This window comes from Poecilia reticulata, linkage group LG23 (genome assembly GCF_000633615.1).
Source record: "Poecilia reticulata strain Guanapo linkage group LG23, Guppy_female_1.0+MT, whole genome shotgun sequence".
Classification (NCBI taxonomy): Eukaryota; Metazoa; Chordata; class Actinopteri; order Cyprinodontiformes; family Poeciliidae; genus Poecilia; species Poecilia reticulata.
The window spans coordinates 14747426-14770938 of record NC_024353.1 but is presented as its reverse complement, the minus strand read 5'-3'; the positions used below and the strand labels follow the sequence as shown (position 1 = coordinate 14770938).

At 41.9% G+C, this 23513-nt stretch overlaps 1 protein-coding gene across 16 annotated transcripts in view; it reads right to left on the bottom strand.

Moving 5' to 3' along the window:
- The window catches only part of nav3 (neuron navigator 3), a 370879-nt gene that overhangs the window by 5958 nt on the left and 341408 nt on the right, over positions 1-23513 (bottom strand). For 9 of the 16 annotated variants that reach the window (XM_008401340.2, XM_017302697.1, XM_008401338.2 and 6 more), the window contains 21 exons: positions 22461-22658; positions 22280-22332; positions 21694-21717; positions 19914-19937; positions 19662-19739; positions 16678-16761; positions 15743-15854; positions 14491-14615; positions 11594-11617; positions 11075-11241; positions 9275-9428; positions 7760-7946; positions 5797-5894; positions 5610-5705; positions 4543-4711; positions 4185-4420; positions 3498-3652; positions 3297-3368; positions 2066-2262; positions 1824-1942; positions 538-741 (listed from right to left, as the gene is read on the bottom strand). In XM_008401340.2, coding sequence (XP_008399562.1) covers positions 538-741; positions 1824-1942; positions 2066-2262; positions 3297-3368; positions 3498-3652; positions 4185-4420; positions 4543-4711; positions 5610-5705; positions 5797-5894; positions 7760-7946; positions 9275-9428; positions 11075-11241; positions 11594-11617; positions 14491-14615; positions 15743-15854; positions 16678-16761; positions 19662-19739; positions 19914-19937; positions 21694-21717; positions 22280-22332; positions 22461-22658 — 2576 coding nt within the window. The remainder of the gene's footprint in view (positions 1-537; positions 742-1823; positions 1943-2065; positions 2263-3296; positions 3369-3497; positions 3653-4184; positions 4421-4542; positions 4712-5609; positions 5706-5796; positions 5895-7759; positions 7947-9274; positions 9429-11074; positions 11242-11593; positions 11618-14490; positions 14616-15742; positions 15855-16677; positions 16762-19661; positions 19740-19913; positions 19938-21693; positions 21718-22279; positions 22333-22460; positions 22659-23513) is intronic. The other 7 variants (XM_008401336.2, XM_008401345.2, XM_008401330.2 and 4 more) reach the window with 6 other exon arrangements.

Here is a 23513-nt window from a genome sequence, read left to right as displayed (position 1 = left end):
GACAGAGGGCCTTGATATTGGGCCACTGTCTCTTTAAGAAGCTCCTGTTCTTTATGAAACTCCGCCTTCAGGAAGTCATCGCAGCATGGCTCCTCTATTAACGCCTTAACGACGTTTCGCTGGCGTTGCAGTGAGAACAAACACAGCAGATGCACCATTCCACCAGGTGCTTGCTAATTGCTGCTGGCTAGTCTGAAGGAGCTGAGTGAGGGAGTCGCACTGAAGCTCAGAGGCGGAGCTACGTCCACCCACAAGTTTTGTGCAGCTGAATGGTTGCCACGGGAGATTAAAGGATTTCTCAAACACGCGCAAAAATAAAATCTAAGCAACACACCAGGTTATATTTCTGATGAGGGAATTCTATTATGATGTAAAGCTCAAAAAAGTCAATTTCACATAATACTGCCCCTTTAAAGCGTTAGCTTAAACTGTACTCCCTTTTTGCTCATCGCTTTGCAAACGAGGGTGAATCCATGATTCCTGGCAAATAATTCCTGGCTAATAAATGCAACCATCTGAAGTCAGATCCGTCCTCACCAGCGGGTCTCCCTCGGTGTCGCTCTGAGACACCTGCTTGGACGACGTCCCCTCCTTGGACGAGCTGTAGCCATCGTATCCCACGTCTTCTGGCCTCAGCTGGAGCAGCGACTGGCCCTCCTGCTGCAGCGAGGCGGCATTCCACGGATACGTGTCATTCACCCACTTGGACGGATCCTCCCACACGGCTCGCTTCCCGTACAACTGAGGACGGGAACAAAAGATATGCAGGGAAGGAGGAGTGAAAACATGTTCTTTTTGTTTTTGATGCCTTACCTGGAAAAGCCCTAATATCTCTTTAATGAGTTAGATTAAAGAGATCCAATGCTACCAAGGTGCTTTTATTCTAGACTAGACTAGAAAATACAACCTTCAAGATTACAGTTGTGCTTAAATGTTTCATCCATTAAATCCCAGCAGTATTGTTTGTATAGTACCAGAGTATATCAAGGTGCAAAGATGTTTAACATTTAATTTCAAGACGTTCTCATGAAATGCAGAGAGAGCTACCTGTTAATATTTTAACAGTTTGTTATTGAGTCGTTTAATTAACACATTCTGTCACAATCGGCCATTTGAGGACATTCTTTGGACCGAAGTGAATGTGCAAAACCACAAGACTTTTGCAGCGCATGTTGTGTCTGTGAATTATAGCTTAGGAAGGCTACATACAAATGCAAACCACACTTTTCAGATTTCTATCAGTTAAAACTTTTAAAAACTGATGCATTATTTTCCTTCTGCTTCACATTTATGCACTACTTTGTGTTGGTCTGTAACGTACAATGTTATGTTTATTGTTGTAACGTAAAAAATGCTTAAAAAATGCAGCAAAAATACTAAATCTTACCAAGTATTTTTGATTTAGTTTATAGTGCAAAGATTATTGAAATAAGAAAACTAACTTACAAGTAAGTTTCAGCTTTGTTTTAATCAATATGTCTGTGGAATTATCACTTTATTATCAATATTAAGGAACTACTGACTACTGAAAAGTTACTTTGAAGCCAGTTTTGTCTTATTTCAAGTCAACAATGAGACTTGCACTAGAAACTAGACCAAAAATACTTGATAAGGTTTTGTGTTTTTGCAGCGTAAGGCCATGTAAATCAATAAGAACCAACTAAAAGATTTACCAACCAACAGTTTTCCAGGCTTATTTCTCCTGTTTTCAGGTTATAAAGTGCATCATCTTGAGAGGGGCCTACTTGATCAATTTGAAATAACATAGCTGTACTATATGTGTATGATCCAGGAAAGTACATCCATAGATATGTATTAGGTACCTGTAGTCCTTCCCTGACAGCCTCCAGCAGGTAGGGGACCAGGGAATAGTTCCACAGGTCTGTGAACCAAACCCGGGAACCTTCTACTTCCATGGGACAGGACAAGAAGAGACGAGGCCCTATGGTGAATAGAGAGGAACACATTACACACATGGAGGGGCGTTCAAATGTCTGCCTGCTGCTACCTCTACAGAGGCTAACATGTGTGTGTGTGTGTGTGTGTATGTGTGTTCTGAAGTGACCTATGGTGACGTCGGAAGAGCTGTGCGCCTCCAGGAAGCCGTTGAGATGCTGCCAGGTCTTGGGGATCCAGTCGATGATCTTGATCAGGTCATTGCTGCGCATGTTCTTATCGATCTCTGTCTCGATGAGCTTCCGGCGCAGGAAGCGACCCAGGAAGCCTTTGACTGGCTCCGTGTGGTTGGTGCACAGCACCCACCTACACCGGGGCAAGACATCGACTCATCAGTGTAAAGTGTTTCACGTGAGATGATGACATTTCATCCATTTGTGAAAGAAGTTTATTTAACTCTCTAATTGAGGGTTTTTAAATGAATATTGCCACGAAGAGGAGTTATTCTGTGTTTTCCAGGCACATAGTGCCGTTTTATACCAAGTAACTGTTACCTTCAGTTGTTGTAAAAATGCTGCATATATCAACTGTGGCTTAAAAGAAATTTGACTTTGTAATTTAACGCCTTGATGTTGAGCCTCTGTCTCTTTAAGAAGCTCCTGCTCTTTCTGAAACTTCGCCTTTAGGAAGTCATCACAACATGGCTCCTCTATTAACCGTTTAACAATGTTTTTACCAGAGTTGCACTGAGAAGGAACTCGGACAGTGAACACAGCGGATGTGCAGTTTCACCAGGTGTTTGCTAGTTGCTGCTGGCTAGTCTGAAGGAGCTGAATGGGGCTCTGAGGACGAAGGCAGAGCTTGGTCCATTAAATAAGAAACACAATTAAAATCACATGTGAATAAGCTTGTTCACACGTTAAATCATTTAAAAACATGCCGCACCGTCTCTCTCACTATCTACTTCCTGTCGTCTTCATCTTTATGGTTTACACCAGTAATAACATCTGGTCGATGATCATGTGACTGAAAAATGTGTTTCCATTGCAGTTTTGCTAAATAAACCAATTTTGATATGGTCGTAAAAATCACTTCATTCTAGAGCCAAAACGTTATATAGAAAAACAGTTTTTTTTCCCAAAATTGCAGTGTTTCCATTAAGCAAATTTATTTTTGAAATGTCGAATTGGCAAACATATGGTCAATGGAAAAGCAGCTAGTTACAGTTATGTGTACTAACCCTAACTAGCCAGCAATGATTTAGGTTTTAGGTAAACTAAATGTCAAACTAATTTTTGGATTATTTTTGTAATTTTCCTCCTCCCGTAGAACTAGATAAGTCAGGGCTCGGTGTTAGTTGTGTTTGCTGAGCTTGAATTAAACACAAAATGGCGTCAGACCTAAAGTTGTGGTGGAGCTCCAGGTTGGGAGAGGAGGAGACTCCCTGGCTCATGGTCCCGATGACATACGGGCTGCACAGGGAAGAGAAACAAATCATGGTCGCTTCAACTATGACAAACGTTTCCTCAGTTCACTGATGGGACTCGAGTCGACTTGGCGGAAGTCGTGATGGAGCACGTGGCGTTTCCAGTCCTCCTCACCATTTGTGGTACTTGCAGTTGAGGAAGCCGTTGAATATGTCGCTGAGCGAGCCGATGTGGTGCAGGTTGTCCAGGATGACCACATGGGGGAGCTCTGCGTCTGTCCTCTCAGAGTTACAGCGCTCTGCCAGGCTGGACAGGTACTGACGCAGGTCCTGTGGGAGGAAGAAGTCGTTGATTTTGAGCAAACAAGTCGAACAACAGCGAAGTCAAGTTATATGTCCAACATCAGCAAACACGCTATTTGTAAATGTATCCATACTCCTTAAACTTATTTACACCTCGTTTATAAGGTACTCTAAATACAACATTTAGACAATAGGATGTAAAATACAAATATTTTCATATCAATCAATACTTGTCTAGACTGTGGAGTAGACTTTCCATAATGAAATCCTCCACATTTATGAATATTCCTACATTAGTAATTAAGGTTGATAGGGAACTTGTGGAAATGCCTGACAACTGACACTGAGACAATCGCAGGTTTAGCTATTTTAAAGTTTGGAACTTTGACTACATGCCACACTTTTCAGAATTACATCGGTAAAACACGTTAAAAATCATGGCTGTATTTCCCTTTCACTTTTTAGGTGTGTTTCTCTTTGTGCTGCATCACAGAAAATCTACTGATGTTCCTGGAAGAAAATCAAACACGAGAGCAGAAGAGCTATGGGTTTCTGATACCTTGCTGGAATTCTGGTCCACGTTAAAACTGGCCACGTTGTGCTCGGTCACCTCCTGCCCCATCTGACTGATGATGTACTCGGCCAGCTTGGCGGCCAGGAAGGACTTCCCTGTGCCGCTGGGCCCCGAGAGAATGATCCGCCGATGCTCCATCAACAGGTTGAGGTACCGCTGGATTATGGGCTTTGGAATGAGTGTGTCGAACACCAGGCTGTCTATGCTGTTGTCCTTCACACCTATGATCAGGACGGATGGAGAAGTCAACGGCAAGATAACAGCCTGAGTTTAACCATCAGGAAGCTTAATGCCAGCAAGAAACCCACGGAAAACCCTGGCAGGGATTCTTTTGTCAGCGTACCTTTGAGGTGAACCTTGATTATGTTGTTGTCGCCCACCAGGTAGCCGCAGGGCAACAGCTCAGGCACTTCGGAGGCATGGCAGCGGATCACTTCCCCCATCCTGTAGCCCACAATGCTGTCGGAGCTAAGACCCAGGCTGGTCCCAGGATCCACCCGGAACACGTACTCCTGCAGGAGGACGGAGGCAGAGGAAGCTCAGCACCAATGCTAACTATGGCTCCATTCACACTGCAGGCCTTTAGGCGCAATTCCCATTTTGCTTTGAATTGTCGTTCACATTTTCAACTTGCATGTGATCTCCTGTGACCTTAAAGCATCCCGCATGGACAGTAATGGTGGAGCGTATCTTGTGATTTTCCTGAGCTTTTCAACCCTCAAAATAAAATCTGATTTGTGCCACTTCCATGTGTGGCACAAATGCTGATACATATCCAATTGCTTTCAAAGCATTTTTCAGTTTGAACGGTTGTTTTATCGGACTGTTACATCATTAATGTGAGACATAAATCATAATTCTGCACCAGAAAAAGCTGGACCCGATAAATCTGGATGAAACCAGTGGCTGAAAATTGAAATTATGAACTTATGAAATAAGTGTTTGTCACTGAAGCACATCACAATCTGACTACACATCCAAACAGATTTCGCTACAGAAGTTATATTCAATACGCCACAAAAGGCCTTTGCTATTAGAGGTGGTTTATTTTTCTTAGCTTCTTTTGACTTATGAGTTTGTGACGATACTGTCGGCTCCCGTATGAATATACTTTAAAATCCAACCATAGCCGCGGCATCCAGTATTACTTTCATAAACAAAGCGCTGCTGTGATGTCTGCCTTCTTCTTCTGCGCATCCCAGTTGCTTTGCTGTTGTAAACTATTCACATGGAAGCCTGACGGTATGAACAACCAGGAAAAAAATCACCGGAAAACAAAAAAATCAAACTTTAAAATCAACCACATAATGTTCTACCTGAGTTAGCAGAAACAGTTCACCATTCACAAATCCTGACATCGTCTCTAACCTCTAAGAACTCAAGATAGTCAATTTCTGTTGATCTGCTTACTTTAAAGAGCCGCCTGATGACCCCATCCAGGACGTCCCACTTGGTCTTCCCGCTAACGCCTATAGACCCGATCAGGTACTCGTGGCTTTGTGGAACCTGAAGAGTCGGCAGAAAAATAAAACCGAAAATCAGGAACAATATGGATATATTTTTCTGATCCAAGCAGGATGATTGGTCATCTACAAACCTTGGTGCCTTTTGGCCCGCTGCTGATGGTGACAACTATCCGCACACTCCGACTTTCCTTACGGAGATTTCCCTCGTAGCTGTCGTCCAGGAGAATATCTGAAAGGAAGACGTTCGGTTAACACATTGACTAGATACAAACAAATTGGTCACTGAAGTTTACTCTGTACAGTCTCTCAAGATGGACAAGGAGCACGGTCCAAGCTTTCCATCATCCTGGGTGATGCCAAACACCAACAGACTCTATAAAAGTGATGTTTGTGTTCTGTTGAGTGATGGATCCGATGGACGGGTCTGGGTGTGATGGTTGTTAGAAGAACTGCATTGCTTGACTGCACTGTGTCAAGTGTAAGTTTAGGGAAGGGGATTATGGCGGGGGAGTTGATTTTCAGGGGTTGGAATTGGTCCCAAGGCTCCAGAGAAAGGAACCCAATTTTTAGCAAACCAAGACATTTTGGACAATTTTATGCTCCCAACTTTGTAGGAACAGTTTAGGGATGGTTCCTTCCTGTTGCATCATGACTGACCCCAATTCACAAAACTTTACTACGCCTATAAAGATATGGGTGACCGAGTTTGGTTTCAGAAGAACTTCAATGATTTGCACAGAGAACTGACTTCAGAGAATGGGTAATATGGCAGAAAAACAAACCACAATAGAACTTTTTCATATCAGGCTTATATTGATAATTGTTGATTAGTTATGAATATCAAAAACATTGCCAAACTGGTGACATGACCGACACGTTGCACGTCGTTCTTCTTTTTACTTTTACACAGTTATGAGGCGAAACCTGAAACTGCTGCTATGCAATTTACTCAACAGGTTGTTGCTAGGCAACCAAAGAGTGAGCGAGTTAGTTGATGCCACTACTGTACAGGAATGATCTGGTACAGTAGAGTCTTACCTAGACCTAAATACTCCAACCAGACTTTTTCAACCAACATCAGTGTCTGGCCTCACAAATGTGCTTCAGGAAGAAAGGTCAAAGATTCCCATAAATACAATCCTAAACCTTGTAGAACACCAGGAGAGTTGAAGCTGTGATAGCTGAAAAAAAACACACTGTAACTTTCTTAAAATAATGGTAAAGAAACAGCACAACCTCTTTCTTTCCAAAAAAAACACACTTTTGGCAAAAAATGGCTTAGACCATCAGTTTAGAAAGGCGACTATATTATGTCCTTTGGATTAACAATAAGACTTGATTAAGGTTCATGTGTCTGTTCAAATGCTTTTAGCAACAAAATGTAATGTAACTGTACTGAGTTATTTATTTCTCATATGTTCTTTATCTCCTGGCTCTCAGGTTGCTGAATGCTCCTCCATATCGCCGTTCAACTCTTCCCAGAATCAAACCTACATCTCAGCCAATAAACCAGAGGCTTTCCTGCATTTTATTGCAAAAAATGGCTGCATTTTTCCAACAAAAACAGCATCTTACATCACACTTAGCCGATGTCAGTTTACATCCAACTTCACACTTCAACACTGAATGCTTTTCTCTCTGCACCATATTCTGGAGTGAGGAAGGAGCCACTTGGTATTCATCGGGCCTCCTGCTTGCTGCATGCGCTGCGTTGAGGTGATAACAGCCGCTTCTTCCCTTCGTCCACGCGCCATCGCTCTTCGCTCATTTCGCCATCAGTTAACGAGCCTTTTCTGTTAATTACTGAACGAGCGAAACGGACAGATTTCTTCTTCTGAAACGGACCGAGCCAGGAGGTATTCTCCACTTCGTTGCCGAATAGGGTTCGGTCCTGCTGCGGGTCATCAGAGGGGAACGTTTTATTGCTGAATTAAATCTTTTTGACCAGATTCCTTCGTAGTTTTCCAGTATTTACAGGTGAATGAAGAGAGAAATTTTAAACCGACACAGTAGAAAATTAGTTTGAACAATCTCTAGAGTTCAGAGCTGACATCGTTTGTCACTGAAGACCGACAGGATGGACAGCGTACTCACCCGACATGATGGTGTCAGTGATGTTGAGGTTATTGAGCGACAGTCCCAGTGACTGCCGCGAGGAGGACGAGGACGTGCTGGAGGCCTCGGAGGGCGGGCGCGCCGTCTTGACGGGCGTCGCCGTGGGCGTGGCGTTCCCGCTCGACTTGAGCCGATCGTTCTCCGCTTTCAGGGTCTCGATCTCGTTCTGCGGGTCGGAGGAATAAAGTGACGGCAGCTCCCAATGGCTGGCAGCTATTTATTCTGAATGTGTAGCACTGGAATTATGGTGCTGCAAGGCTTTTTTTTTTTTTTTTGATCTTTAAGGCCTCCTTTGTGTTGAAGTTAAGTCTCAGATAAAGAGTTTTAAATGATCCCTGAGATCAGAGGGCAGACAGAAAGGCTTCTACAAACTGGATAATCCAGATGTACAAAGATCCACTTAAGTGAGGCGTTCGTGTTCATTTGACATGTTCTTTCATGCTCTGCTTTTTAAAGATGGAGTCACAGCAAAGCATGACTGAAAACTAAGTAAGTCATTTATTGATACAGCTACAAAAGAGCTGAAATAAGAAAATAATAATAATAAGATATTATGTATTAAGAGGGTTCTTGGAGGTTTCTGTAAGTAAAACTGAACACTTTCTAAAGACCTTTTAAGACTGTTAAGACCAACATTACCAGAAACTTTCAAATTAACATTTTTAACAAAGACACCATTTATTGTTATCAATTTAGTTGTCAAAAAAGATTCAAGTTTCTTCATCAAAAAAAGATGAAGTTGTATCTGTATTTTTAAAAAATCAACAGTAATCATCTTAAACCTGCAGTAAGAAACTTTTATAAAAAAAGTTTTTTACATATTTGTTAAAACTGTCCTTTTGTTGTGACAGTATAATAAGAAACAGATAATCTGTGAAAAAAATTGATCTCCTCCCTAAACTGTTATGGCTGTCTTAAGAAATGCACCAACCAAAAACAACCAATCAGAGCCAGGAGGCGGGTCTTAGTGCTGTCGATCCACTCATGTATACGCTGCTAAATGTATTAATGGCGGAGAAAGAACTTAAAATAAAACCGTTTATCTACCATCATCGTTGGCCATGCTAACTAGTCTTAGCATTTGTGAAAGTCTCTGCTGACGGTGAAGAGAAGCTGAAGCAGAACAGACGGCGATATGAGGGTGACTGACAGCGCTAAGACCCGCCTCCTGGCTCTGATTGGTTGTTTCTTGCTAGCACAGGGAGAAGGAAGAGGGGCTCAGTTTTTTCACAGATCATCTGTCTCATACCAAAGTGTCACAACATGGTGACAGTTTCAACAGCAATGTAAAAAAATATCATTCATAAAGCTTACATAGCGGAGCTTTAAACTTTGATTTCCATTTTTTTTCTTGACATTTTTATACTTGTTAAAACCCTGTTATAGGCTTTTGCATTAACATTTATTAAGGGAAAAGAAGCTACTGAAGAGAAGCTGGTGTTGTGTGGTTCTACGATTCATTTTCCAGGTTTTCCCGGCCGGTTCCGGCCTCACCTGCATGCGGTTCATGGCCTCCCGGATCTGGTCCAGGTGGTGCGCCGAGCTGAGAGCCTCCAGCCGGATGTCGGTGAGTTTCAGCTCCTTTTCCCGGAGCTCGTTCTTCAGCTGCAGGATGATCTCGGCCTCGGCCTCCGTGCATTCGCACAGCCTGAAGCGGCGATTAAAAAACAGGGAGGGAGGAGCGCAGGAGGAGGGGAGAGGGAAGGGAGGGTCACCTTCTGGGGTTATACCAAACCAACTCACACAGCACACACACAACCTGGAGAAGAATATGCTTAAAAGGAAACAGGGAAGCTCGAGTTCTGAGGGGAGGTCGGTGACGATGGCCGTCAGTGATTTGAGACGGGGAAGTGGAGCATTTGGAACAGCGAATCGCTCCCATTCAAGGCCCTTTGGTTCAGGTTTTTACAAGAGAGAATTTGGTTTGTTGGAGAGGAAAAGATTAGTCTTTTTTTCTCTTTTCAAACCCCCCCCCCCCAGAAATCATGCGTTTATGTGTGAAAACCTTCCACATGCCAGAAGAAAACTATGCCTGACATGTTAAAGTGGAATAATCTCACCAGCTGCCTCACAGCAGCAGCTGCATGCCGACTGTGTGCAACGTTTCTAAAGTATTCATACTCCTCGAACTTTTCCAAATTCTCTGGGATTTTATATGATAGACCACCACAAATTAGAGCAGACAGTAATGATAAAGCGGACGTAAAGGTTTTAGAACTAAAAATCTGAACATTTCATTCCAACTCCAGTCCGTTGCACCTTTTAACATGCAGATTTTTCCCCCAGTTCAAAACAAAAAGATAAATCTTCCTTGAAAGTTGCTCTGGTATTTAGTTCACATTTCATTAGCTATTTCCGTTTAATCAAATTTCTTAATTGCTCGTTTTGTTGCTGTATTTGTTTCTGTTGTAAATAAAAACAAAAACAGCTCAATTGATCCAATACTAATATCTGTATCGGTGTCAATATTGAAAAAAATTCTAGATCGGGTATCGGAGACAATGTGCCTGACCCATAAAGGCTGATCTATTCATTCTAATTCTATCATCTGTGCTCTGAGCGACAACATTCTTTATTCTTTAGTTCACATTATGTTTGGAATTATTAATTGCACTTGGTGTACTATTTGAAAGAAAGTTTGCTGCTGTTTATTTTTACATGTTTGACCAACGTAGTCAACTTATTGTTTTAGTCTGTTTCGGTTTTAGCATAATTTATTTTACATTTGCTGTTATACTCCCAATTGAACTGAGAGAATAAATTAAAGTTGAAAAATCACGTCTAAACTCCGTTCCATTTCTCAACTATGCCCTTCTTTGTGTGGCTCCGTCAATCTTTCGTTTGTAACGTCAAAAGAATTGGGAGAAGAAGTGCATGGGGTGTGAATGGTTTCAGTGGATAACTTCTGAGGACCTCATCAGGATTTAAAGGCGCTGAACACGAAAAGAGAAAAGTCACACCAACACAATCCAGTGCACACACACTCCCGGGGAGCAGGCCTGTTACCGAGATCTGTGTTTGTAGACCACATGACCGTTATGCTTTTTCTTTGGCGTCCATATTGGGGAGGACTTGCTGTCGCAAATGCACTTGCTATGGCAGGTTGAGAAACATTTCAGAAAAGTGTTGAGAGAGAGAGAGAGAGAGATAGAGAGAGAGAGAGAGAGAGTGTTTGGAGGGGAGAGTGAGATGACGATTTTAGTTTAAAGGAAACAAAGGAAAATGAAATTAACTTAGAGGAGAAAAAGGAACCAAAGAGGTGTGTTTCGGTGTCGGCGTGCGTGGCGGACTCACTCCGTGGTGGAGGGGGAGGAGCGCAGCGTGGCGATGCTGCCCTGCCTGTTGTCGTGCTGCAGCTTGGGCGAGGAGGGCACCGAGTCGGTCATCTCCTCCATCTCGTCGTGGGCCGACTGCGACTTGCTTTTCTTCTTGCTGAACGCCTGCTTGAAAGAGCTGCGCAGCTGCAACGTACAAAACAAGAGAGCGCGCGTTAGTTCCCAATGGGGTTTCTGTTGCCACGTTGCGTTGCGTCAGATCAGGGCGTCACTCATTTCCAAGCAATGGCCGCGGTCTGTTTTAGGCAAAGAGGCAGAAAAGCGAGGCCGTAAGTAGAAATGAGAATGAGGTAAGGGGCCGGGGGGTGTCAGGCAATCGAGATGAACAAACAAACAGGGTAGAAACGGAGGAGGAAGGTTGCTGTATCCATGCCGACGTTCCAAAGAAAGACATAAAGGAGTATGGATGAAGGCGGGGCAGTGATTAGGACAGGACTAGTGGAAAACTGAAACGGAAGACACTCTGGAAACCACTGACCTGAGCTGGGATGGAATCAGCCACCTGAAGATGCAGAACACACCCAACGTTAAGGCACGCAAACGCACACACACACATGCTCAATACACACCCATCTACAGCAGACTGTATTCACTCAGAGTAACAGCTGAGAGTGGCTGTGTTCTACAAAGCATGGCAGAGAAAGTACAGTTACTACAGCTGGAAGAGGGATGAACAATGACAGCAGTTTATTGACTGTGTCCAAACGGGAGACATTTCTGCAAAATCCATCTGGAACCTGTTTCATTTGGAGTGCAGGAATAGCAGCCCTGCAAGGATAAGCGGGTTCAGACAATGGATGGATGGATAGGTGGTCTGGAGGACACACATCCATGTTAAAACAGCTACAGCAATCGGACAAAACATTTCAGTGTTATACTCCTAAAAATCTGATAATGTTTAAATCCAGGCTGAAAACACTTATTCTCAGCTGGGCATATGACGGCTAAAAATATTTTATCAACTTTTTCTTAAATTGAATTAGTCAGTGATCCTTTACTTGCATTTAGTTTGTTGTAGTTTGTTAAATTCATGTCTGTGATTTTAAACTCTTAATCTTGGGTTTTCTGTAAACAATATGAATTGTCTTGTACACAAAATGCATCTATCGCCCGTTCCGCTAATCTGCTGATAGCAGAGCTGATTTTTCTTCCATTGGAAACGTTTAGCATTTTGATTCCCATAACTAAAGTTTTCTAGATAAATTCAAAATTTCTAATTTACTTGGTTGTTTTGTAAACTTTCAGTTGAATGAAGTTCAAAATCTGTGCTTAAGTTTTGGTTATCAACTGTTAAGTCGTTAAGAAGTAGCTAGACGTCGACATACACGGTCTTATTTTGAAGTGTGGGAAGACCCACACAGCAGTTCTGTTTTCTCTTCCCAGATTTTCCATTCCGGACTCAGTACAGTAAGTGACATTTATTCTCTACCCAGAATGCATCAGTGAACAGTTTAAAATCTGCTGATGTCCTGTAATCTTTCCGACTGAAGCCCTAATGAGGACAAAATTAGGAAAAGCAAAAAAGTTTGCAGAATTTTCCAAAGAATCTCTTCCTGAACCATGTAGGTAGGTGTGCAATGACAAATTTGACCCTGTTGAGGGCGATATACTGCTGTATGTTGTAAACCATGTTGTGTCATTAAAACATAGTTTAATTTAGTGCTTTAGCATTAGCTTCAGCTAAATACCATGTTGGTATAGTGCCTCAGCATTAGTGCAATGTTTATAATTAGTGCTTTAGGGTTAGCGCAATTAACTTCTTAGCTAGCAGCGCTGACTAGCGGTTAGCGGTGCTGTGTATTCTGGCAGCTTTCTGTTTGAACCACCCATAATTTGAGCAATTTTTGCTGCAGTAGCAGCGTTGGATCGAGCCAGTGACCTTTATGGCTTCTAGCTCTCATTTTATGGGGAACCATTTATTTTCCTCAAGTACTATTTTCTGCAACAGAGGTCGAGACAGAACTTCTAATATGTCGACTGACTCGGGGGAGCTGCAGCAAATAAAGACCGCTGAGCTGCTGCAGAACAGCAAGAAGTAAAACCAGAAAGAATGAAGGAAGGTTTTGAATTCTGCTCAGGATTTCTGACTGGATTTGTCGGCAGTCTTGAATTCAGTTGTTTGATAATGAAAAGTCAAAGGTGAGAGCAACAGGAAGACATGTAGAGCGGTAAATGTTGAAGGCACTTCAACGATGTGATCACAAAGCAGAAATATACAAATACCGACATGAACAGCGAAAAAGCTAAATTATAAAAAACAAATGAGCTTTTCAAGAGTCAGTCACTCCAGAAATCTCAATGACTTTACATTAGGAAAATAATTAAGGCTCCTGATGTCTATAGCAGTAAAATATTTGTACTGTGCGACATTGAGGAAGTGCTCAGTCAGACTTTTAACCTGAACAATAACAATAATGAGACATTAACGAAATACTGTATTGTTAAATACAGTATTTAACGATACGGCCAATGACAAAATCATGAAAAAGGCGATTTTTTGTGAGTTGAAACATTTTCCACATTAAACACATTTCTGTTTACATCTTTAGTTCAAAGAGTGAAACAAGGTTTCAGTGGTTTTGCAGACTTTTCTGTTCAACTGCAGTCATAAAAGAAATTAGATCTGTGTGTGTGTGTGTCGATACGGTCCGGGATAAACTCATCACACTCCTGTTGCTCCTTATAGGATTTATGTAGTTCTACCAGTGTGCATAGGCACAATGCCAAGAGAGAAACACTACAATGAACCACAAGAAGCAGTTGTTGCTCTAAATCAAACTGGGAAGGGTAAACATGTTCAATTCCATCATTTTACAGCAAGAAAGATTATCCAATTGTGGAAAACAAAAGCAGGGTGGTGGAGGTGTGATGATATGGGCTTGTTTTGGACCCACAGGGCCTGAGTAGGTTCCACACATTGAGTTGATCAGAAATTCCTCGGCATAAAAGGAACTGAAGAGTCAGATGCGAGACCGACGGTCTGACAGGTGAAGTTTGAGCCAAAGTGGGACAGTGACCCCAAACCCAGTAGTAATCCTGGAACAAGAGGACTGAAAAGGAAAAGAATCAAGGTTTTGGGATGGCCATGTCAAAGTCCAGAGATCAACCTGATGGAAACGCAAAGGCAGCAGCTTTATACAGATGCCAGCAATAATGGACTCCATTAATCCTATGAAGAGAGGGCAAATATATCTGTACAATTATGTGAGACTTTAAAACATCATATAGAAACTGAGTTGATTCCATGAGCTACTGAATCCCTGGGAGCACTTGGTTCTTCCTGTGACTTCACTTACAGTGGTGGAAGCTTTCTTTATCCCCTGCCTGTGTAATTCAGATGCTAATTTCCTGCTTCTTCTTCTTCTTCCCACTTACCCAGCTCTTCTTCTTCTTCTTTTTATCCTCGGCGTCCTTGCCCAAGCTGCCCAGGCTGGCGTGACTGGCAGCGCTGTTGATGCTGGACATGCTTTCCGACGAGTGCTGCCGCCTAATCCGAAGGTCTGAAGGAGACAGACAAAGCAATCCTCAGTGCGAAAAGCACTAAGCTGGAGAGCGGCTGAAAACGTGACAGTTGGTGTGGGGCTTTTGCCGCCGTAAGACTTTATAACGCTACACTGAGGCTGGTGCACTGAGAGGGCCTCAGCCAGTCACTGCTACCGCTGACTGTGGCTTTCATGACCGGAGAAGGTCACAGATCACTTCCATTTTAGCTTTTTTTTTGTTACGTTTAAATGTTTCAAGTCAAATTCATTATTACAATTAGACAAAAATTAGGCATTGAAATGATTTCATCTTTTCCATTTAAAAGTCTTCCTTTAGTTTGCTTGTAGATCAATGTCCGGTTGCACAAGTCATGAAAGTTCAGTCTTTCTGTCGCACATTAATGGCTGAGCATTCTCCTTAAAGGGGCAGTATCACGTTTTCCAGCCACATAGTGTAATTTCATGTGTTATCTTCATTTGTTTTAAAAAGCCAGAAGCTTCTCTCTGGAAGGCGGCGCTTAGTTCCCTCAAGCGTTTTGCACAGCCTAATGGTTGCCTCCGGAGATTCATGCATATTTCTCAAAGCAACACTCCAGGTATGTTTTTGATGATGTTATAACATGACGAAAAGGTCGGAAAAGTTGATTTTTACACAATACCGCCCCTTTAAGGTGTTTCTGCTAGAAAACAGAATCTATGGCGAACCTTCCTGTTCCTGAAGTTGGCTTTGCAGCATATGTAACAGGACACACACCTTCCAGAATGATCCACGTTTGTCTCATCACCCAATAGTGTTTTTTCAAAAGCCTTGGGGATCATCTAGATTTTTGGCAAACATAAATCTTTAGCTTTCTTTTTGGTCAGATGTTGTTTTGGTCTTGTAACTCAAACACAGATGCCATTTTAGCTGAGTCTGTTTCTTATTTTTGACTCATGAATCCTGAGTTTTAGATGTTGTCCTATTGGATGAGTCTATAACGGGATGCTATGCTTTCCCCAATGAGCCTAATGACTCCTACTGTGGTTCTCTGGAGTCCCAAAGCTTCAGAGAGGAGCCATCATTTCAAAACTGCTCAAGATCAATGGCGCACAAACACCTCAGCCATAGTGGTAGTTTAGGGAGCACACCCTGCTGGTTTCACTACCTTTGTGTAGGTGGTCCGGGCCGTTGAGCGCCACCTGGATTGCCGTTTGAGCGTCGGTGTTCTGGGTCTTCAGCATATCTATGGTTTCTCTCAGCTCGGCCAACTCGGACTCCTGCAGCGGCAAAACGAGGACGAGAACAGGAAGTTCTCTTTTTAGCATCACAGAAACACTACTTAAGAGGATGGGATCTTTGTAGCCTGGAAGAAAACACATATAGCAACAAAATGTGCCCAGATAGAGCACTTTGGAAGTTTTTATTTTTTTATTTTTGGAATCAACACACAAGCTGCTTTGATGTGAACAAGTTCTCCAAGTTTGGCTTTGACAATGGTTTTAATAAAGCAGAAAGGGAGGAGGAAAAGTTTTCCCACTAGATGTCGGAGCCAGCGCCCCCTGCTCTGAGGAAGGGAAAAAAGGCTGCACTCTTTGTTGAGCTGACTTCACAGAGGAGAGGGAACCTCCTTTTTTTCCCCTCCACCACAGCCCACTGAGAGCTGCAGATAGGGCGGCTGCTTTAATTAAAAGTTAGAACCGTGTTTTCTGACAAAGGCCTCCCTTTAGTCTGCTTTAGCGCCTAGAGGATTAAAAAGCTACCGGGTCCTGTTAGCCCTCTGAGCTAAAGATACTGATGCAGTGATCAGTGGGAAGCTCTTATTGATCTCTTTTGAAGGACAGACAGTTCAAGCAATGTTGAACTTTGTCTTAAGTGAGGCAAATCTTGAGATAATAGGAAACTACGACATTAGCAAGACTCAAGACTTTGGCAGCACCCAAATTATGAAGATAACAGAAATAATCCAGTAATCCTCCACCGTGTTCTACCTTTCCAAAAAGAGTTTAATGAAATGGCACAGCTTGCTTTTCCTAATTATTTCTCTTCCTTTGAATGCAGTTTCCTTTAGTCTGTTGTTGAGTGAGGCGTAACTTCTCGTACCTTTTGTTCGGCGGTCATGGTGAGGCTCTGCAGGCGGCAGGTCATGTTGCTGAGGCTCTTCTCGAATGCGGCCACCAGGTGAGCCTGCACACACACAGAGACGTCTGCCTTGGGATGCTCTGATTTCATTTTCAGAATAACTGGGTTTAACTGAATAAGACATGTTCAACATAAAAAAATCAGTAATTTTTTTTATATAATTGACTTCACTGCATTTTGTTGGGAGTTGATGTGACAAGGTAACACAGATTAGTGCCTACTTGGGAAGTAGACGGAAAATGTTTTCGGTTTTTGAATTTTTTTTAACTAAAATCTTATGAAACCATTTGCTTTCAGAAGTTAGCCAACTACAACATTACAAGACAAAGCCACGGCTACACTGGAACTATTTTATAGTCTGGTCATGTGCTAGGATGGCCAAGTCAAAGTCCAGATCAGAACCCAATTGAGAATCAGTGGCAAAACCGACTGAGTTTGAGATATTTTGCTAAAAAGAATGACGGTGTGCTAATATCAAAAAGCGGTTCTCCAAAGTATTGACTATATTTTGTAAAATGATTAAACTCATATATATTTTCCCAATTATTCAATCTGATGCAGTTTTTTTGTTTTGTTTATCACATTCAATTAACACATTATTTACAGTTCTAATTTGAGAAAATGTGGAAGGGTGTAAGAGAGAATATGAAAACAACGATAATTCTGGTAAGAACTGCGCCTCCAAACCAGAACCATTCAAAGACATCAGGTGTTTATCCATTCATTTATTTCTATTCTGAAAGTTACGCGAGAAGAAAACATAACTTTTGCGTTTAAAAGAGCCATTAGTACCGATTGTTGCTGAAGGCAACTGAGAACTTAACTAGGCTACATGCTACATGTGCAGAGTTTGTTTTCCTTAACAGCTTAAAACCTGGTGCTGGGACTTTTAAAGTAGGAACAAAGTCTAAGACGTCCTGGAGGACACGTTACATCTCACCAGATCAAATTAATGCTCGTGGATTTCTTCATGCTCTGTATCTCTCTGGACTACTGCAGAGTAAAATGTGTGGCACACACATCAGAGAAGGGCTTTTCTCCATGACTCAATCCGTCACCTGGGGATGCAGCAGTAGCACGATGAAGGATGGCAGCAGGTTCAGGAAATCGTACCATCTGTCCTGCTGAATCTGTCCGTTTAGGACCGTGCCGCTCTGAAATTGGTCTTGCCTTAAAAATTGTGGCTCTATGTTTATGAATGCCTGTCTGGTAAAGCCTTCTGTCTACAACAGCGATGTTTGCTCTGCTGTGATCTTTGCTTGTGTGCTTGTCTGTGTGTGGCTGTACGTATGTGACGCCTGCTCTTCCTGCCGTCCTCAGCCAGACACCCTGAGACACCTGTCAGGCCTGGTGTGTCACAGGAAGATGGGCAGCGTGCCCAGACAAATCAAAAGAATGTCAGAATCACACAAATTCACACACATTCATGCTTTTTATCATTCTGCCTACAGTCTGGGTAAAACTGTCTACACAAAGAAGAATTCCCTCAGTAGCTGTGAGGAACTGCGAGTCCAAAAATAAAACACAGAGAGGAACACCCAACAATGCCAATTCCACTCAGTTTCCAGGGCTGAATTTGTAACAGCGGTGACCTTTAGAAATGCCAACTCCTCGTACCCCTCCCACTAACTCTGCACCTTCTTCCAACTCCACCTGTGAGCTGACTCCTCACCCCCACAGACAAGGGAGGTGATGATCGGCCTCGCATCCCAGAGAAGAACAAGCTGCCCTACGCCTTGGACCTGAGCCCACTGGAGCTGCATGTAGTTTTTTTCTTTTTACAAACTTCTTGAGGTCAGGGGTAGAAGGTTAATGTCACTCAAAATAAAAATAACTACATAACCAGAAGTCTTCCCTTTCAGGGCTGTCTGATGTCTCCAATGAAGAGGAAAAACTCAAAGCTATTACAATGTTTAAAATAAAGAGAGGCACTTCTCATGGTTGTTCCAATGCCACGACCTTGGAACAAGCTTGAGAACACTCTGAGGATCTGAACCCTCCTAAAGAGAGTTAAGATCCCTAAACTGAGATGTACAACTAAAGGATGTTAACATGTCTCCAAAAAAGAAGAACTCTTCTCTAAAGCTACCAATGAGATAAATTTCTCCTGAACGTTGTGATGTGAAATATAAGAGATACCCTCCTCAAGAGCATTGCAATGCCTCCAATAAAGAGACACATTACTTAAGGGTGTCATGATGTCTCAAATTGGTAGACATAATTTTGAAAAGCCAATCAATTCTACTCTTAAAACACCACAAAAAGGGAAAGGAGAATCCTGTCCTCTTTGACAAGATTCTTCTTGTCCCACAAAGGACATTGGCAAAAAGGTTTTCCGTTAAATCAAAAGGCAAAACTACGGTTTGTCAATGCAGAGCAAAGTTCTGTAAATCACTCCTAAATGGATCTTCTTTTGTCCTTCAGGTTTCTCCACTGTTCAGTTTCCAGCACTGATTTTGCATTATTATATGGTCAAAGCATCAAACTGCAAGAAGAGACAAAGTCTACATCCACACTTGAACAAGCACTTAGCACTACAGGAGGATGACGCGCGTTCCGATGCTTGAGACTGTCAATCTAGCAGCAGGAAGACTTTGTTAGGCATTTGGAGAGTTTCATATCACTATTTCATCTACAAACTGTTGTTCTCTGCTCCTATTGTTGTTCTCTGCTCACTCATTTGCCTCTGTGATTTCTGTTTTGGCAAAAACAAAAAGTCCCTGGGTAAGACAAACGCAAAGAGACAATACGCACAGCTTGATCACAACGCGCAAATATCCCATCTGAGAACAAAATGCGGATGGGTCTTGCTTTCGGCTTTGAGCAGAAAGCAAGACCAGACTTTTATTCCCTCCACAGCTGAAACAAACTGTGCTGTCCAAAAGGAGGCCATTATGGAAATGAGCCGGCTGTTCAATGGAATCCTTTGAAAGAAACAAACTCACGTTGGCAGCCAGCTGAGACGTGAGGGTTGCCACCTTCTCCTGAGAAGCATCCAGCTCCCGCCGCAGCTTTCTGATTTGCTGGTTTTGGGCGAGAGAGAGCAGACGTGAATGCGCGCCATGTAGACAGACTTCAAACTTTTTTGCAATCATGCTGATGAGCATCAATGAGGAAAGAAAAGTGCAGTTACACAGTAACGTGTGTCAAAAACATTGGAGTGAAGTGTAAAGAAACATAAAGTGAGGGGGGATTACCGTGGAATTTTGGACTGTTTGGCCCTTGATTGAAAAGAAAAGAGTCAAAATTAACACTATGTTGCATGCTGACATCAAACAGAACTGGGGTGGTCCAAACGGACACCAAATAACAAGTCACACCCAGTCAGAGGTTAGCAATGAGCGGCAAAGCAAGAGAGGCTTGGACTGAAAACCTGGTTCAACAAACTGCAAATACCTGAGAATATTCCTAACAAGGATCACACAGTTAGTTCCAACCAGATATTTACATACACGTGCAAAAAGACGTGCCTATTAATTCTTACTGTCTGACGTGAGACACGTCTGGTTTCTTAACAGACAATAAGAAAAAAATGGACTTAGTCTATGTAAGGGTGTACAGAATAATGTAAATGTCTGAAAAAGGAGAAATCAGAAAACTATTAAATATCAAACCAAAATCAGATTTGGAAATGTCATCCACAGTAATTGGATTGCCTTGCAAAAGTATTGATAACTCTTGAGTTTTGTTTTTCGCCCACATTTTAAACACAACCACACTCTTCGGTGTGTGTTACCGGGGTTTTGTGTGAAAGCAAAATGTGGAAAATCAAAGTGTGTGAAGAAGCTTCAAAAGATATGAATGCTCTTGAAGGCACTGTGAGTTTCGGCTAGTTATTTGTGGAAATAAGGATATTTACTCATCTAAATGTAATTTAATTGAAAATATGATTTTTTTAATTTCAGGGGAAATATCACAAGTGTGTCACTTGTATTGAATTCTCAGTGATCCATTAAACTCCCTTCATCTCAGAGCGTTTGAACCAAACTTGAGCTAAAACACATGAATAAAACGACATAACTAAAAGACATACAAACTCAAGACAAAAAAGAGGAAAAGAAGCTAAATTAGATGAAATCAGGGTGCAGTCGATGCATGTCGTGTTAGTTTTTGTAATAAAGAAAAGCAAAATGTTGTTTACATTTGAAAACTAAATCACCGAAAGATCATGAAAAGCAATGCAACATAGAGTTAAACTGTTTTGTCGTCACACCAAACACAGCCGTAGCTCAAATTTTGGTGCTGGTTCTGGCCAATGCTATTAGAGACAAATATCAGCGATTTTTGTCCTTGTTGGACTATATCGGAGAGGAATCTCTGCACAGCAGAACAAGCAAGACATTCAAACACAAGGAAACAGCCAGAGGAGATGCAAAGAGGAACATGCTGGGTCGGACAAACACTAGGTGAAAACAAACCGGGTCAAACAAAGCAGCAACGACTTACGGTGCAAAAAGAAAAGTATTCGCCCGTAACAGATTTTCATTGGCTTAGACAGCTTTTTTTTTCCCCTTTAATGAATGAAATAATTTTAAAACTACATAAAATATTTACTTGGGTTTACTCTCCGTCTCATATTAACACAAAGGATTTCAATGTCACAAAAAGCTGAAGAAATCTGTTGGTGGGCAGAGACTTTCTTGCACTTGAAACCAGAAGCTGGACCTCAGCCGTCGGATTGATGTTGCACCGAATCGTAACGTTTCAGTTGCAAGTTTGAAATCCATCAGGCTTTATTGACTGTTCTGCTCCGTCACTAGGCTATCTGTTGTATAGCAATCCAAGCCAGTGACTCCGCTGCAACAGTCTCCCTACCAGAAGTTGTACCAATGGAGTTCTCCAACTTGGAGATTAGACATTTGAACTTCTGATGACAAATGCGACGCAGCACAAGCAATTGTAGCCAAAGTTTAATGCTACAGGGCAGGAAGGCAGCATGCAGGACAGAGACATGCTTGTTCTGTCCCTCAGTTTTACCTCAGAGTGGGCTTTTTCCTCAGTCTGTTAAGAGACAAGCAAACTCCAGTTAGAACCATTTCCTCTGATGCCATTTCCCCTCTGATGTGACGAATCAGAAAGAGATTAAATAGCAAACATGGGAGATAATCTTACTTAACTTAAAAGATCTAAAAGACACCATCACTGACAATTAAAATGATAAAAATCCACCAGAAAACCAAACGAGAATTATTTTTTGTTTATTAGGAAACGAAGCGATTCGTTCGACGAGCACAAAAACGTTAGCGACTTGAAAGCTGCAGTAATGAGACAGAAGTGTACGGTCATCAGTTCTGCTCGCAAAAACTAATCTGCCGTCTCCATGATTGTGGTGTCTGAGTCACAGCCTGCGCTACTAGAGACGCCAACAGTATTCCTGTTATTTATGGCTACTTTACACATTTCCAGTATAACCTCAATAAAAACATATAAAACTGACCTAGAAGGGGAAAGAGATATAGTTTTAGATGAATTTCATTTCACTTAAAAAAACAACAACAGAATGTTATAGGGAGCATATTGTGTTTTATTTGGTTTCTCAAACCTGCCCCGTTTAACGACTTACCGCAGAGTAAAGTGAGGATGTGCTGGAGACCAGAGACAAGGACGAGCCGTGGACTGTGAGACAGAGACACAGTGTGGACAACTCAGAAGACACTTCAAAAAAACATCAGCTATTTTAACCTCAAACATATTTCTTTCTATTCTCATGGTCTTTTCAGGTTCATAGTTCAGCACCGTCTTACCTTCATCTGTGCTGTCTCTGAAGGAACCAGAGCGACTGATGGCCCGGGGTCTGTCCTCCAGGGAGGTCGCACTGCCCCCTAGCGGGTGGCCCTCTCCGTACAGGTCAAACGAGTCCTGAGCAGGGATGCTGTTGGAGCGGCTCATGCTGCCGCTGTTGCCTGGTGGCAGGTTGTACTGATTGATGTTGGTTGGGCTTACTGCGCAGAAATGACATGCAGACAATATAGCGGTATGAGTCACTTTATTAATATGTTATCGCACTGAAAAAAATGTTTTTCAGCGAACTTTTTAAAAAGTTACTCAAATTTGCTACAGATAATTGTATTAGTTTTGCTCCAGATATTAATTCTGATTTGAGTAATTCTGAAGTTGAGAATTACAAGCTTGAGCAAATGTAATAAACAACATAGAGAAACAAATTAGTCATTTTTTAAAGTTGGTTCAAAGAAACATTTTTTTTCAGTGCATGATCTTGCTTTTGCAAATATCGTTTTGCGAAGCAACGTGTGTGACTTCTGGTGGAGTATTATTGTCAAAGTAGGGCAAACCCTCCTGACTTTTATGTTCTCATTAGAAGTGTTTCTATCAAAAAAAATTATGCGCACTTGGAAGTATCGCTTTAGAAAAGGTTGATGGAAACAACTTTCAAAATAATTTCCTCAATTTCACAAAATAGTTCTTTATACTCGCTTAAGTTAACTTAGGTTTTTGACTTTTTTGAAAAAGTGTCAAAGTGCTAAAGTGAAGATGGAAACACATTTGTCGATTAAGTTCTGACATAACGAACATTTACCTATGTTTTTTTTTTTACACCAACGCATAACTTGAGCATCTGATGTAATCAGGTTTTGCGTAGCCTGGTTGATTCACTCCAAACCAATCGATTTGAAACATGCCAAATTCACATTTTCATCTTTGCTAAATTTTTTAAGTTTTCTCTACTTTTATATGACCATTGGATGGAAACATAGCGATTGATTACTTTTGAAGACTCTGATGTGAAAACATGTATTATTTTCAACAAGCAGCAGATGGTATGTTTTAGTTGTTTC